Raw genomic sequence first — 17794 nt, 5'->3', positions numbered from 1 at the left:
ACAACTGCTGAATAGTCTGTGTGAGGTGTAACAGGCCAGTGTTTTGTTTCACTGACTGTTTAAAGCTTTAAATAGTTGATTTCCTCATTAAAGTTCCTACACTTAAAACCTGGCATCCACATTGTATCTGCATACGTGTATATGTGAGTGCACACGTACTCGTCTGTGTGTGGGTGTATGGCGTTTAAGGCCTGGGTTCTGTGGAAAAACAAACCGCTGCAGTAAATGAAAGTTACACCCAACAGTCTCCAAACAAAACATCATTTTCTTAACAGGTCAAACAAACAGAGAGAGGAGGGATTCAGTGGAGCGACAAAATGCTGTGAAACACAACAACACTAAAGAAAAGTTTATTGGAAGTCACAACCGTGCTCTGAAACAGAACCTATTCAGACTATTACAGCAGGTACGGCCTGTCTGTCTACCTCAGCTGTGAGTCCTTTCATCCTTGTCTTGTTTATCAGTCAACTGCTCAGACTTTTGTCTTAAAGGTCTTTGATAAAATCTGTCTGAGAGGAGACATCTGCTGTACAAGCGTCCAACTCTTCTTCATCTGCACAAATTTGTTTATCTGTTTTAGACTAAATAAAAGCACATCATTGTCTTGCTCTTGCACACATCTCTAGTAGAACCAAGGTCAAAATACCCACTGATTATCTCATCCACTGGCTATAAGGGTTGTTCTAAAAATACCATCGACCACAGCTTGAGGAACACGGCTGACTCTCCTGGAGGTCTCTAATGACAAAATAATAGCAGTCAGACTGCGATTGATGTGTGGTTTAAAGATAACCTGCATTACATCTTCTGAGCTGATGATGTTTTTTTTGTCAGAGGTTTAGAAACCAAATACCTTCAAAACATTTATAAAGAATGAAAAATGAAATTTCAAGCCCACACACAGCGTGCAAACACATCACTGTGTGGCTAAGAACGCATTACATACACATTATATATAAGGTCAAAATCCACTGGGTGTCTATTATTTCTTTTCCCATCTACAGTTGCTCTCAGGTTTAAGCCCCTATGGTCTCATAGTGCCTGAACTGTAGCTGCCCTGCGTTAATGGGAGGACATTGAAGGCCCCCGCAGGCTTTTGCACAACCTTGTTACAATTCTTGTCTTACCCACTGGCATTCTTCAACATAAAAGTTAAAAAAATAACAGCTTCTCTAGTTTATTCTCAAGTTTTTCAGAGGAATCAAAACTCCAACCCACCATCTCTCTGACAGCACAGTGCGTATAACAGAAAAATGTTAGTGACTGTGTGTTTTCGATCCATCTGTTTCTTCTCTCTTAAGAGAATTTCCCCTGTTCATATTTTTTACCATAGGTGAAGTCTTTCTGCAATAACCAAACCTACTCCGACCACACACACACACACACACACACACCCAGCCAATATGTTTTACATGAGGCTCTAATGGAGGATTTGGCTGCAGGCCAAAGATGACCGGCTCTGTGTGTAGCTGGTTGTATTTCATTGGGCCTATGAGAATACTTAATTCTCTTTGTTTCTGCTTCCTTCATGACAATAGGACACTCGAGGCCCTTTACAGCTCAGGAGCATTAGTAGTCAGCTGCAGCATCAAAGAAGAGGGATCTGAGGCACAGATGTTTTCAGCAGCGTGGGAATGGGCACATTAGTATGACATCCTCCATTCAGAAAGTACAAAAGAAACAAAAATTATCCCCAAAATACCTTGAGAGAGAAGTATTTCAAATATAACTGTTGAGCGGTCTTCAGTGGATCATGTTTCATACGCGTTCACCCACAAGGACATAAGTAAAGTGTCCGGGATTTATGACATTCAATGTGTGTGAACTAGCAGAGGTGAATGCTGGTCTATGTAAATCACTCACACTGCCATGATGAATGACACTCACCGTTATTAAATCCCCCGCAAACCCCTGCAGTGTTTGGCAGAGCTGCCTAGGGGCTAATGAGGGCTTCCAGGAGCCCTTGCACACCACACAGTAATGCTTCTGCATTGACACCAACAAGACGGTGTGCGTAAGTGTGCTGGAGGTCATTTCCTTATCCTGCGCCTCCTTCCTATTTACACTTCCTGTCAAATATTTATGACCAGCTATATGTCAACTGTAGCTTGATATGGACGCATATACCAGCAGGAAAAGCCTCAAAACTCACCAAGGAAATGCTGATTTACTAAGTTTATGTAGGTGACAATGGCATGTTTTTTGGTTTAATAATGCAGAACTAAGGAACAAATGACTGAAAATTCATTATTTCACATATATGCTGCAATTTAAATCACTGATAAGATAACCATCTTTCAAAGTCATTAGTGTCAGTCAAGCCCAGGAAACAAATGTCCGGTCCTTGACACCAAAAAGCCGATTAGTATTAATGGGGTCTTTGTGTCAAAGCCGGCTGAAGACATATTATCATCAAATCATTGTCACTGAGGACACAAATGCAGTTACGCATTATAATGCAAGAATGGCTTTAAATGGCGAGCAAATTTATGACTCTTGCGCTGCTCAATGCAAAGTATCCTTGGCTTCTTGTAACGGTGATATTTTTAAACTCTCATAAACTGCTAAAGAGATGAGTCAAGGTCTTTTTTACAATATCAAGCATCAAGCATTCCATTCAATGACATAATCAAAGAGAAATGATAAATGGAAGCACGTCTCTGATGCTCAGCCTTATTCGGCTTTATAAACAGGGGTTCAGTGCACACTATCTGGAGCAGAACGAAGCCCCGCCACCTTCCTCAGTGCTCTAGTGATTTGGGACTCCCTTCGCTGGTGCAAAGACGCTAGCGTTTTCATCACTTCTTCAGCTGTTAGAACAAAGAGAGAAGAAAGCTCACTTCTGTTTCGGAAAAATATATGATCAAAATTGCCATTTCGTCCCTTCTGCTGCTAAAAGAATATTCATAATCAATTATGCTAAGAAACATCCAACAAGCCAATAAGCTGTTTTTATCAATGAGAGAAACTTCTCAGGTTACAGATGCAGCCATTAGAGAAATCTCAGTTTTCGCAAATTTGCTGCACTGTTGCATTATTGTTACTCCATCCTGAAGAGCAATTGTTTGAGAAGCTTACAGCACTAATGCATGTCAAACGGAAGATGTGGGAACTCTCTGCAGTAGCTATTGCTCTATTAATCACTGCTGTGTATCCTTGCCCCAGGGAGGAAGAGAAATACCATCAATTACATGTAGCAACAGTTAGAGATTTGTAGTGCTTTTTTGATGTTCAGCAAAGTGGTGGGATTCATGTCTGCTTGCTGCACAACTTGAAGTGATGTCACACTATCTATCAGTCTCGTCCTTTGTGCATATTTTGTGGAGGTGTCCTTGGAGAGCAAATGACACAAATAATCCAAAGCCAGCAGTAAGAGAGATTTTGTTAATGCTCATGTTTCTGTGCGTAGGAATGTAAGCAGAAGTGGATATACTCTGTGTTCTAATCCATGTATATAAAACTAACAAAGCCTAACCTGAGTCATCGGTCATTCCTTGATCAAGTAGTTGCATTAATCATCTTTTGTTGTACACGTGGCACTTCTACCAGCGTATTTACACTCCAAACAATAGGTCACGTCTGAACAAGAGTGAGAGGATTGATCTCTGCTCCAGCTACAGGGGAACAGAGATAAAGGAAGGACTGAGGGAACTGGCTCCCGTGTTGAAATCGACACTCTGACCTGCAATAATCATCAAGCATTTTTGCTTAATCAAGACAAACTGCGCTGCAGCGGTGTGATTGCCGATTCCCTGCTGCTGCTGCTGCTAGAAGAGCAAAGAGAATGAGCACAAATTACTTGCACTGTGTGGTGATGACCGATGACTGTTTAACTAACAAAGCATGAGATACAAGAGCCTGTAACAATGATATATAGTATTTGTTGAACAATGCTATACATCCCAGCTTATCTTTCAGCCACCACATCATCATTATATGTCAGGCAGTGTAGGATCTTATATCCACATAAATCAACTGTTTTTTTTTATCAAAGGCATGTACTATAAGATGTGGAAATTTCAAAACTGCTTTGTGACACAGTGCAACATTAAACATTTACCCACTACTGCCAAATTTCAATTAGATAGAAAAGCCAAATGCATACAGTACAAATTTTCTGTCTCTCCACATTTATCTGCAACAACAATATATGGACATGATACGCATATGTTTCAACCTGCAGACACATGCTGGATTTTCTCTTTTACTCTTCAACACTGCTGTATGTGTATGTACCATGCACCTCCAATCAATTGCAAGTGAGCATGCAAGAGGAAAAGCTAATTCCCTCCTGAACATTCCTGTCAATAAAAGCAAAATGAGATGAAACCAAAAGCCTGCAATAATCTCTCCCATTGAATAATACATCCGCAGACTGTTCTGGTTCTCCTCTCCACTCTGCCCTCTTCCAACCAACCCACTCTTGCACACTCTCCCCCTCACCCCATTATCTCTATCCCTCTTCTAAAATCCCTTCCATCTCTCCATCCTGCTCTGGCTATCTATATTCCCCTTTCAATTTCCCCTCTTCCATCCTCACTGTGTCCTAAAGGAAAAGACGTTTTCTGTTCAGAACATGTTCTTTCCTCCTTTTTTTCTTGCCGCCACTTACTTATAGAGAGGAAGAAGTGGAGAGAAAATGTTATACATCTACGGTACACATTCATCTCACAATTTGTGACAGAAAAATAAATGAGAGACAATTACTTTATCCCCTCTGTTAAGCCCAACAATGTGTTCCTGCTTTGGCAAGAGGAGAAACCTGCAGGATATTTTAAGCAAACAACAAGGCTACGACAAAGGAAACTGTCAGTTTGGGTTTCAAAACTCTTCTACCAAAATGTACATGTCAGCTGAGGTGGTTCATAAAAGTTTGAAAACGTGAGTGCGTGTTCTGGCTTTATATGCCGCTGACTCCTTTGGGACCAGGCATGTGCTTGTGATTTGGCCCGTGAGCGTATGTTTTGCGGAGGACTTGAGTGACTTCATCAGGAGCTACGGGTTTGCTCGGATCATACTGTATGTTGTTGTGGGTACGGAAAGCGTAAGCCAGAGACAGAGAGGCTGCTGGGAAATCTTACATGGGTATCACTGACTGTTCGTGACTGCTCTGAAATTAGATAATGCCCGCAATGCACGCTGGCAAAGGCGTTGGTGGAGGAGCATAAGACAAAAACAAGGGAAGCAAGCTTTCTTCTTGCTTTTGAATTTAATATGATATGCACAAATACTTGCACACACAAATAGGATTTACGGAAAAGCATATTTATTCTTGACAGGATCGTCCATAACATAATGAGCAACTGTCTTCTTCCTTAATTTAATTGATTTAAATCACCCAAATTACGGTATTTGTACAGTAAGAGAAAATTATAGTATTCATTCTCATCACTATTACTTCTCCACGTGCAATGTTGATAGGTAGATAATTCAATTGCAACTCCTAACGAACAATATCTCAGGGGTCTAAAATGCACATGGGGGTCTTAGGTGGAATGGGAGTCTGTTTAATGGGTTGTCAACATGAAAATGTTTGAGAATCTCAGCCACGCAGTTCATTCAGTTCAATATTGCGTGTGCTGGGTTGTTTCTATCTGTCAGTCAGCTACTGGCTCCGGCCCACAGTGTGGGTTTAACCCAACACTGCCGTGGCCGGGCTCCAAGGATAACGAGGTGCCTGGGGTTGGAACGCTGCAATGGAGAGAGGAGTGACATCACAGCCTGGTCTGTGGTCAGCCCAAAGACACATGGCAGCCGGCGAAAGAAAACTACTGGTGCTATTACAAAGAGAGACAGACACTGTATTCACTGCCTGTTGAAAAGCAGCTGGGAATATTTACTTTACTACAATTGATACAAGGAAATATTCTGGGTGGGAGCAAAGAAACATGTTTCTGGTGCAAGTAGCCTGCTAAAGTTTTGCTAGTGTTCATCATATTATTCCACGTGCACATGAATGACTCACTAGCAAAGTTCAATTGAAGTGCTACAGTATTTAGAGGGATGTGGAGAACTCTACAGCTAAAATGATAAGCCAATGTATCGATAAATCCATCAACAAATAATTAATCAGCAACTTTTTTGATAATCAATTCATCATTTCAGTTATTTGTCAAGCAAAAATCTCAAACTTTTGCTGGTTCCAGCTTCTCAAATGTGACAATTGTTGTTTTTCTTTGTCATATATGTTAGTAAAGTGAATATTTTGGGGTTTTGGACTGTTGGTCGGACAAAACAAGCAATTTGAATATGTATTTCTGACAATTTATAGACAAACAATTAATCAAGAAGATTATTTATGATGTAAATAATAGTTAGTTGCAGCCTTAAATAACTCACCATCATCCATATGCTTTGCACTGTCTTTGCCTTGTATGAGATATTCAGTTCTCACGGTTTCTGTTCAGCAACACCAGCAACTTCCTGCTGGTATGTGCAACACCAGCATAGATTGCGAAAAACTTTTACTCCTTTCAAGAATCTTTCCTTACATATGTAAAGTCAATGCCAACTGATTAAACCCACTGGACTTTACTATACACACAGTGGGAGAGGGCTGATTAGATTTAGACTGAAATCATCTACAATTCTGGGCTACAACAGGTTTTGCTGACAGAGGGATTGAGTCTACCTGAGAAGAGCAAAATCTCCAACTGTTTCACTCTGGTTGGTTTTCTGAAGCACACAGTCTATCCACATGCCTACCCAGCACCCCTAATGCTCCCCAAATCACCAGTCTCACTCGCTTGCCTGTCAGTGAACATCTGCTCCGTGTTACTGCTGGAGCCTCTGCTGTCAATTCAATTATATCTTTCTGTACGGGTCAAACTGTGCAGATATGTACAGTACACGTGCACACATACAAAAACACTGAATTACATGGCTGAACTCCAGTAAAGCTATATATATATATATATGTGTGTGTGTTTTTACAATTACACCGCATATAAATTTGTTAAGATGATGTCTTGTTAAAAGGTGCTGTAGACACCCTAACACATGTGTGCACATAATACACTATAACCCTCCCTGTGGTATCTTAATTAGAACGGCAGTGACATTTTGAGAGATGGAACATGAAGCCTGTTATCTACACTGGAGTCTGCAAACAAGGACTCGATAAAATGAAAGAGATGCCACAAAATGCCAATATTCTACTATTAAAAGATTGTTGAGTGCTAGAAGATCTGGCAGACAATACCATCATGACACAAAGAGATAGAGGGACAGTTGGAAAGGCCTGCCGAACAGAGAGATTAAGTGAGCCGGCACAATTTGGGCGCTTTGGGAAATGTGAGGCTCACAGAAATGAATGCTTGAAGTTCTTTTCTCTCATCAAGCTAAACACTACAAACAAATTAAAAGCTGTCTGTGGAAAATAATCCCAGTAAATTAATGTTTTGTTGTGGAGGATCAGCACTGATGTGGCACATGACTGCCCGAGCTGTAAATCATTCAACCCCTCCCCGAGCAGATTGTCTCTAAATAACAAGATGAAGTTTTGTTGTGAGCTCTGCTCTGCATTTAATTATCCACACAATCAGCAGCAGATGTTTAGTCAAAGCCGACGTGTCGACCAGTCGCCCTCCTAGGTATTCACCGAGGGAACACACTGGCTAGACTTCAAACAGCTTTCCTAGAGTATGACTGATTCTTTCTATTAAACAAGATGGCATCAGTTTATATACTTAAGTCTTGACATTACAGTATCTGTATTTCATTGGCAACTGAGCTGGCTCCAAACTGAAACATACAGACACGAGGAAGCTGCTTCGATCTATGATAATAGAGTGCCCAATTAGCAGACTTCAAGAGGATCAGGTGTGCGTGTATGTCTATAAATCTGTCATGCCCTCAGCTTTGTTTCAACAAATCTGCACTAACACCAGTATAGGACATTTGGCAAAAAAGAATTTTTTAATTATACAGTCTCTACAGAGATTTTCTCAATATGAATTCTTAATGTGTCCTGCGCATTCACAATTACTCACATCCTTTTATAGACAACCAGTTTAAACGTGGTTTTCAGTCTCTGAAATCACAAGAAAATGTCTAAAATGAAGCAACATTGATATTCAGACTGCTCCCTGTACAGGTCTGACACTCCCTCATACACTCTGGAGATTAAATAAAGCCAACCCCTTATTTTCAACTCCCAGAAGTGTCTGTTTCTTCGTATCTATTTCCCCCTCATCAAATTATCCACGTCTGACCAATCGCAGAGGGTCTTGGGTGTGTGGCAAACCAATGGGGTTTGAGGTAACTGAGTGCAGCAGCTGTGCAGAGGCACTACATCAGTTCTGGTGACATGCTGGGCACTCTCATCCAATCACAGCTGCCCCACAGTGTGTGTTCGCAACCAATCAGAAAACATCCCTGCAGTGTTTCTCTCAGCCAATCCCTTTGAGGCCCTGCTGGGCTTTGAGAGCCACGCATGACTGAACGGGAGGTTGTTTTTGATTTATATCCTACAAAAACTGCCAAAATCACACAGGACATGTAGTTTCAAAATAATATCTGTGTGTATATGTCTCATATAACATACCTTAGTCTCTTGTAGTACTGTTTCACCTTATCCAGTGAAGCAGCATTGATCTGGGCCTGGTATTCCTCCACTGAGACATTGTCTCTGTAGTAGTACCCCTCCATACTCTCCAGCGCTAGAGAGGGATCAAACAAAACAGTGAGTCATAAAGTGGTAAAGGCACTTCATACATCTATTGGTTAGTGTTTATGACCATCTACAGTATAAAGTGGCTTAAAGTTCCCTAACCAGCCTCAGAATACCTTGTGTGAAGAGCACTGGGTAGATTTTGATGCCTCCTCCATTTTTCAGCCTGTGGGGCAGCTGAGAGAAGTAGAAACTCTCAAGGTAGAAGCAGACCTTCAGGGTCTGGCGAGTTCCCTCCACCTGGTATGAAATGGGCATGTCTGCCAGAGGAAAGGAGAGGAGAGGAGAAGAATATTTCATGATGCGAAGCTCAACATAATGCTCCTAAAACAAATAAAGCTGTAATAATGATTCTTAAAAGAAACCTCTATCATCTGTAAACTAAAAATTTCTGCAGTGTACGTACTGGCCACCAGCGGCTCCCCTTCAAATTGCTGGAAGTAGAAAGTGACCTTCTCCAGATCAATCAAGGCCACTTGAGTGTCTTCCAACATGGCCTGCTCATCAGTCTGCAGAGAGAGATGTAGCATACCAGTAAGAGTACAGTGTTAGAAGAAGTATTCAGAAGAAGCAAGAGAGAAATGAAAGACAACATGACTAAAAGAGTGCAGAAACATAACGAATGCATATGCTTCCATACAGAACAGCAGGGTCACTGAATGATTTGATGAGCACGAAAACGATGTGAATCATATGCTAATGGCCTTCACAGTCACCAGATTTTAACATAACTGGACATTAATGGAAGATTTTGTGATGTTAGACGGCGCTCTCCATCACCATCATCAAAGCAGCAAAGGCAGGAATATCTTTCAGAAGAATGGTACAGTATTTATCACTCCTGTAGAGTTCCACACACTTGGAGAGTCTATGCCAAGGTGATGTTCTGGAGGCCTTGCTAAGACTCTTTATGTTGGGTTTACCATTGAATTATAACCCGACACTCAATTTAATTAATTTACTACTCCTGCAAGTAAAAATCCAGAAGCAGAATGTATGTATCAAAACTCGTTATTCAAAGTGGCCCCTTTCAGAATGTGATATCATTACATACATATGTAGTATTGCTGATGCATTAATATGTATTCAGAATTTTAATGTTGTAGCAGATCAAAGTAGAGCTAAATTTACTTTTACTGTTACTACTTATACTGGTAGTTTAAGCTATGAAGTACATTAGACTTTATGTGGAGATCATGGTTTGTATGCAAAACCTAAATCTGCAAAGTAGCTATAACATATACATATATATATATGTAGTGGAGTAAAAAGTGCAACTACCTCAAAATTGTACTTAAGTACAGTATTGGAGTGACTGTACTTTGCTATTTCTCTTCCACAAGCTCATATACACACTCACACACTACTCATAGAGCTGGAAAATAACTCAGTCGAGCTGTAAATAAAACTTCGGCATTCAGCAAACAATGTGACAAGACGCTCGTGTGCCCATCTGAGGAGTCTGCATGTGTTTACATACATGACAGCGTGTGTATGCGTACGTCTTTGTCTGTTTTTGTGTTTGCTTTAGCTTGTGTGTGTTTGTTTATGTCTCTCCATGTGTGTCCGTGTGCGTGTCGTGTCCGTGTTTCCTTTTCAAACGTCCACCCGGCATCCAATCACACGCAAACAAACACATCTGCGAGTGGCCACAGCGACAGTGGCTTGGATATTTTGGATTGTGATGCTCTGCGCTCCTCTATCATCCACCCTTCCCCTCTCTTTCTCTCTTCTTCTCCATCCGCCACATGCAGAGGGATAAACAGAGCTGTGGTGGAAGAGGATTAGAGCCTTTTTCTAAAGACACATTTGTGATGGCCCGACATGTGACAGAGGGGGTACCCGCTGCCCTGCCAAGTGACGCCTGCTGTGTGTGGACAAGATTATCTCAAAGGGTGTCACATAAACACAACCCCCGCTCACCCCACCCCATCGACACACACACACACATTTTCAGTATACACAAAAACACAAACATGCAGACACAAGCACACACACACACACACACCAACAGCATCCCCAGCTCGTCTCATGCTGCCTTTCATGTGGTGCCCTAAAAAGGAGCGTGCTGAGATTTCACTGTAATCTCCTGCAGGTACTGAGACCCTGTTTTGTTCCGCTGGGACACTTGAAAGGGAAATGTCTTGAGAAGAAAGGGAAAGAGAAACAGCATGACGAGAGGAAGAGAGAAAAAACGTCAATGATTTCTGGGGACCTGACCTAAGCCCACACACCGCTCTAGTCTAAATAGATGGTCATCCAAAATCCACTGTTAAAGCACTTCCAGAGTCTCTAATTCCCACTGAAAGGAGACAGAAATAGAAACCAAATCTAAATATCTTGTCTTAATGAAAAAAAAACTGTATTTCTGCCATTTGGTTTTTGATACAAAACGTTGAAAGGACTCACTGAGGAAAAATTTGCTTTTATCGAGGACATTCAGCTGTTCACACCTGAGTACAGTTTCTCTGACACTTTTCAAATCAAAGTCTTTTGCAATAATTTAATATGGCTGTGAATGAGGTCACAGTGTGTACTTAGCTCAGTTTTAGTAAATCCACTGTGGCTGTTCATGATAAACTCATCTCTAAACTGGTCCTGTAGCAGAATAGATCAGCCTGACACCAAATAAGCCAATAGACCACTTTAGCCAGGGAATATGAAATATGAATGATTCATATGACTATACAATACAGCACTAAACATTAAAGGTTATATTAAAGTTGTGAATCAAGGGTTGGGTGAGTACAGATGAATAATTTTAGATATTTAGTTTATTATAGAGTCTCGGTGACATTAAACCAGAACAGCTGAAGGTTAAATTAAAAGTTTTCATGTTTTCTCAATTTAAACAGCATGACGGCACATATGAACTGAGATTGATAGTTTTGATCCCTTTCAGATGTGAACTGAGGATCACAATCTCGAATCATTTAGGCCAATTTCAGTATTTTTGTCTCTTCTGAATGAATTTTTAACATATCATGTGTGTTTTTGGTTGTTTGGGATATTTTCATAACATCCGCAGACATACAGCAACTATCCAGAAGATGGTGAAACTGTCTGTTTCTTCAGTAAGACAAGAGGGAGGTTGGCTGTCGGACCTTTCTCTGCAAATCAGCGGCACACCTCAATGATTCAGACCACATCCTTTCACAGTCACTGTGGGCAGACTGTGTATTAAACTCAGCACATTTTTGTGATTTTTTTTTTTTTTTTTTTTTTTGCATGTGTCTGCTGTGCAGCCTGGAAGTGATTGATGACCTATTTAAAGTCCAAACGTATAAATGGTAGATCCCTTCTTATTTGCAAGCTGTAGCTCACCCTTAGACTTATTTACAGAGCGGAACAAAAATGTTGAATGTTGCATAATTCATATCCTGCATGTTTTTATAACTCTGTGATTCATATTGTTTGAATGTTGTTGTTTGATATACTGTATATCTGTACTGGTTTTATTTCATAATGTGAGTGCTACACATATTGCATGGTGCAAAAGGAAAATATATAATGCTGGACTTTGTGTATGTTAAAAAAATCTCTGAATGTGAATGTGGATCTATGTACTCTATGCATAGTTATATGACATTGTGCACAACTCCCAACAAACCCATATAGTTGTTTGAGTACACAGACATCTGTTTACATCTGTTACAGCAGATTCAATAGGAGCTGAGGTCTGGTCTGGTACTCACCAGATTGGGAGAGAGGAGGGACTGGAAATGGAAGAGCAGCCCAGCACTGGCAATCTGCTCCAGCCAACGGCGGCTGGCTTCCTGGGCCTCCTGAAGGTCCTGGGGGTCTTGGCTGTCCTGTTCAGGCTCCCTGCCTGCATTATGGAACTGAAAAGTGGACAGAAAAAGTTAACTGAAAGCTGAGAAACAGAATGGAACAAAAATATTTTTTATTCTGATGTCTTGCTATTATGTACAAGACAACACTGCTTATTTCTTGTAGCTCCATAGTTTAAAGACCCCCCACAATACATTTGTATAATTTACCTGGTTGAGAACAGCCAGTAGGTGCTCTGAGAAGGCACATACAGCTGCAACTAGAGATTGACAGAAGACCATATCACGACGCAATTGGATCTCTGAGTCTAGAAGGGAAACAAAGAGGACATGAGGCTGAGAGAAAGCCTTGACACTCAGTAAAAGATGTGAAGTGCAAACAGTGAAAGGAAGTGAGAGGAACGGTCAAAAAGAAATGAAAGAAGAAAAAATTGAGTGACTAAAGATTAAAATTTCTAGTGGAAAGTGGTAAGGCAAAAGGTCAAAAGAAAAGGAGTGTTAGAAATAGGTGGCACAAGTTTCTTATGGTAATTAAAACAGAAATGTTGTAGGTCAGACTGTGCTGTGGCAATTTTAAGCATTCAGTAAGGTGATAAAATGTCTCGACTGCTTTTTTTTTTAATCTGCTGGGTATTAAATATTGTATCAGAAAAAAATTGAGAGCAAATGACAGGTGTGCCCAAGTGGAAAGTAATTGGCTGCCATAATTTCCTGAGAAATAGGCCCCCTGAAACAGTTAAGCATTCCACTGAGTTAAAAATGAGTTCATGAACCCCTCAGAAATTAATGTGTCATGAGAAATGACCACAAACTCTTTGACACTATTAACCAATCCAACCAAAGCCTCACACAAAAAAAAAAATCCACTCATTTCCACTTTTACTTATTTCAGTTTGTTGTTCCTTGAGGGATGTAAAAACATAACACCTAATTTAATCAGCACAGTTTCTCTAAAGGAGTTTGCATCTGAGTTTTATAGTGCTGAATTTTAATGCAGCAGTGCTAGTGTGGAAGTTTTTAGTATATCCTGTAGACTGATGCCACTTTTATGCATCCTAAAATGTACTCATGGGTGCATTTACGATATTGATATCTGGCCATGTTAGTGACTTTTTACATTTGTGTTTTTTGTGTTTTAATACTTTTTAATTTTTAATACTGAGTTCCTGTAACTATGACATGCAGTAAAAGCATTGTTTTATAATCATTTCTAAATTTTAAAACAGTATAGGATGCTATGTCTTTAAAGTCTATTGGGTTTTTTGTCCACAATTAACACAATGAACTACAATATAAGTCTGCAAATTATTGCAAGAGGACAAACCTGTATACTGGAGTAAGACCAAGAGCAGCCGTGTCTTCACCTCTGAAAAAATACAAATAAAAGCAATACAATGAGACAGCGAACAACCTTATATCAACTCCCCAAGAGCCTTTTTCACCGTCCACAATAGTATGACCTATACTATAAACTCAGCCCCTTAAAGTCATAAATACTAAGATGCTGTATAACTCTTCTGCTCCATCCCAGGTCCACAGCTGTTTATCTTCACATATAAGCAAAAAAAACACAGCATCATAAAAACCAGCCACAGGCAAAGATAATAACATAAATCCGCATTTGTTTATAGACATATCAGAGCCGCGGGTATCTTGGCAGGACGCTGCGCTGCATGAAAAAGCCATCGTGGTAAGAGGTAAAAAAAAAAAAAAAAAAAAAAGCAGTGTACACAGGCCAAGCTGCACATTAATATTATCTGTGCTTATTTGTACTCTCTCAGTCATGACCGCCAACTCACCTTTCCCAGGAGTGTCATGTGGCTGGCCGTGTTTCTGGGCTGCTTGCATGTGTGTGTGTGTTTGCCTGTTGCCTGTGTGTGTGCACATATGTATCTATATGTCTGTGTTCAATCTGTATGCCAACAAACACATAACAACACACTGCCACTGGGAATACACAAGATATCTCGATACAAATAGGCAAACAAGGGAATCTCATAAAGTGCAGATTCTTCAGGCTTCAGCTCTGACTCTGTGTTTCAAATGTATGCATCCCAGGGTGGTTTTAGGTTTAAAGTTTAAAGAGAATAGCACAGTTAGTGGCCTGGGAGCGCCTGTGCCTACGAAAATGTAACAGAGGTTATTATTGTGTCTAATAAATGTGATGAGGGGCACTGGAGAATTGGTCAATTTAATGCACAAAATCTCCCCAGCCAGGCACGGCTTTCCAAGATAAATATTGGATGTGACTGTGTGAGCAAACTTTAGGGCCTGAACATTGCAAAAGCAGCAATGTGTGCGTGTTTGTAAGTGTGTTAACCATGTTAGCTCAGTAGCTCAGGTACACACTGACCTTCAACATATTTAGCGATGGTTTGTGTGAGGGCCTGAACGCTGCTGGGTAGGTTCCAGGGATCTTGCTTAACGTGGAGACGCAACTTCTTGGTGCAGTTCACCTTGGGCTCCATCTCCTGCTGAAACTCTGAGAGACAGACACACACACAGAATTAGCAAGGACCTGGTGGAGGTATATGATTGTATGTGTATCGACTATAATGCACATGTAAGGCATTTATATTACAAACTGCTTTTATTCACTTCTTGCATCATTAAATAGTGAAGAAAGTAAGAGACATTTTCCCAGTCTGATCTGTTCTTTCTTCTTTCCTCTTTTCTACAGCTCTCTTTCACCATTAGTGTCAAGTCAACTCCCTTCACAGATGACATCATAAACTTCAAGGGTCCTTACAAAAGCAGTGAATTATTAAAGAGATGGATCAGACATTTAGTCAACAAAGATAATTCAGTTTGGAGGACACTGAAAAAATACGACAAATGGCAGAAAATGATTACAATCTGCCTTTTGAAACCCCTTTGCTATTCTTTTTTCCTTTCCCTCAAACCAATTTTATCCATCTTTTTCTTTCCATCCTCTATTTCTCCTCACATTTCACTTGCTCTACATCTGTCTCTCCTCACATTCTCTTTGTTTTTCCATGTATCTATCTATCTCTCCCACTGAAATGATGAAAATGATAGGTCATACAGAGCCAGAGTCAAGCAATATTCTTCCCATTTTATTAGAGTTGACCACAGACCACCAGTTGTAGACCGCCTACAATCTAATCTGTCATCTTGCGATGGCAAAACATGAGTGTAAAAGCCTGTCAATCTGATTTTATCCCTCTCACAACTAGGCAGTAAGGCTTGTAGTAAAGTTTACTTTGGAGACAAAGAGAAGAGATCTGTGATAGAGGGGTGGCTGTTAAACCGAGGCTTCAAGGGGGTTGGGAGTGTGTGTTTGTGTGTGTGTGTGTGAGGACGACAGAGAGAGTGAGAGATCAGATGCAGGAATGCTCCACTTGTTAGATAATCCTATTTGCTCTGTTATCAACCACACACATTACTGGAGTTGAGATGGATCAGCTCTGATGAAGGCCTTCACATCCCTCCTGAGGGCATTTATGCATACAAACACACACACACACACACACACACACACACACACACACACACACACACACACACACACACACACACACAAAACACAAGCAGACCTATTTTCAGTTCAAGCATCTGCATTCACTTGAGGACAGCCTGAGATGAGAGAGGGAGTCTGTGTGCCAAATGGTCCGGAGGGGGTTGGAGGCTTTACTTATCAAAACATACAGAATAATTTGGTAATCTGCTCTTTCGCTTTTAGTGCTCATCACACACCATTAAAGTCACATTCAGGGTTATAAAAAAATGTTCCCATATCAGCGCTTATTGAAGCCTTACACAGTACAATACAAACCACAGTGGTACAAAACATGTAGTTTTTATTCTCTCAAAGTCTGGGATCCATGCTTGTACCACTTGCAAAAAGAAGAGAAAAAATATTGCTTTTGAACGTAATTTTTCTTTTATCTTATCTTTAACATGCACTGAGTCATTTGTGCAGGATGCCACAGATCATGACAGGGCACCGTAAGCTAGTTTATATTTGTACAGGGAAATGATAAGGATAAATTTAGCCTCTTCCAGCAACATTTCCTACATTCCTGTGAGAGATAAAATGTAACAATAGACTGTGTGGTTAAACACCGAGGCCAAGATGAGGTTAGGTAACAAATAAGCACACAGTAACAACAAAATGATGAGATAATTTAAGAAGCGCAAAAGCTGCTACAGGGTCATATTTTCCATTGACTGCTGAGTAGCACTACAGTAACTGTAAAGTGGAGATGAGTATGCAACTAAGTGGTGCTGTTTCGACACTATAAAGTGCTTGAGAGAGAAGGGCACGGGGAAAGCTGAAGGAGAAAAGAAGTGGAAGAACGGGACGGAGGGATGAACAGAGGAGAAAATGGCTGGGAATTATTTTTTTCAGGGCTGGAATCCACTTACAATGCTTCCCTAACGTCTCTGCAATTACATCTGTGCACACACACGTTACACAACAGGAAGTTGCGGCCCCTGTGCGCAGGCGGCTGCGACATTTTCAGCCTGTGCTCTGTTTTTTCTCTGTGTTCTGTATTGGTTCTGGCTGGGCTCAGGAGTCTTTCCAATATTATCTTTCTTCTCCCAGCCTCACAGTGCAGGCCCATGAAGCAGAGCTACACACTAACATAAACACTCCTCACAGGAAAGACATACACTGCTATAGCGAGAAGTGAGATATGTTGACAGAAAAATAAGGAAGAATTTTGACACCAAAAGACTAACTTTTATATTTATAACTCAGATGGTTTGACTACAATATGCACTGTGTGATGGGATGTCATGAAAGATGCTAAGAAATCTGTGTTTCATAGTCGGGAGCATGACACAGTCCTGGTGTTTTACCTTGTAATCCTCTTCCAGGTGTGAAGCACTTGGTCTGCTCGAATGCCCGAGCCACCACTGCTCCTCTCAGCATGCTGGTGATTGAGTCCACCTGAAGAAAGCAAAAAGGTCAAGTTGTGGCCCTTACATGATACAGTTCCCCACTAAGCCCAGATCGAAAAATGCGCGGAGGGAAGCACAAAACTGCTGCCCAAACATAACCAACACCTGCTTCGCTCACTCTCTAACACGCGCACTCATACACAGAATCCCACAGAGCCCCATTGAACACAATTTGCTATGCAGAATGTAAACAAAGCCGGGGAAACTGTTCTACAATAAAACAAATGACAGGAAGCGGGCCAAAAGTGCAGAGACAGCAAAGCATTTTTTTTGCTTTTCCACTGCCGATGGAGACATCCTCATAAACCTTCTCCTGCATAGTGTATGCCTGTGTGTGTGTGTGTATGTCAGAGTGTATATGTGTTATCAGATATGGTCAACCTTTGCACCGGAGGTTTCAGAA

At 40.8% G+C, this 17794-nt stretch overlaps 1 protein-coding gene across 1 annotated transcript in view; it reads right to left on the bottom strand.

Moving 5' to 3' along the window:
• Positions 1-17794, bottom strand: part of prex2 (phosphatidylinositol-3,4,5-trisphosphate-dependent Rac exchange factor 2) — a 94819-nt gene that overhangs the window by 12997 nt on the left and 64028 nt on the right. Inside the window, exons 30-37 of the mRNA XM_042399134.1 lie at positions 17290-17380; positions 14816-14944; positions 13787-13828; positions 12673-12770; positions 12367-12513; positions 9078-9180; positions 8788-8931; positions 8546-8660 (exon numbers count right to left, since the gene is read on the bottom strand). Coding sequence (XP_042255068.1) covers positions 8546-8660; positions 8788-8931; positions 9078-9180; positions 12367-12513; positions 12673-12770; positions 13787-13828; positions 14816-14944; positions 17290-17380 — 869 coding nt within the window. The remainder of the gene's footprint in view (positions 1-8545; positions 8661-8787; positions 8932-9077; positions 9181-12366; positions 12514-12672; positions 12771-13786; positions 13829-14815; positions 14945-17289; positions 17381-17794) is intronic.

This window comes from Thunnus maccoyii, chromosome 21, assembly GCF_910596095.1.
Source record: "Thunnus maccoyii chromosome 21, fThuMac1.1, whole genome shotgun sequence".
Lineage (NCBI taxonomy): Eukaryota > Metazoa > Chordata > Actinopteri > Scombriformes > Scombridae > Thunnus > Thunnus maccoyii.
Note: the sequence above shows the minus strand (reverse complement) of the source record. Positions and strands in the feature narration are given on the sequence as shown.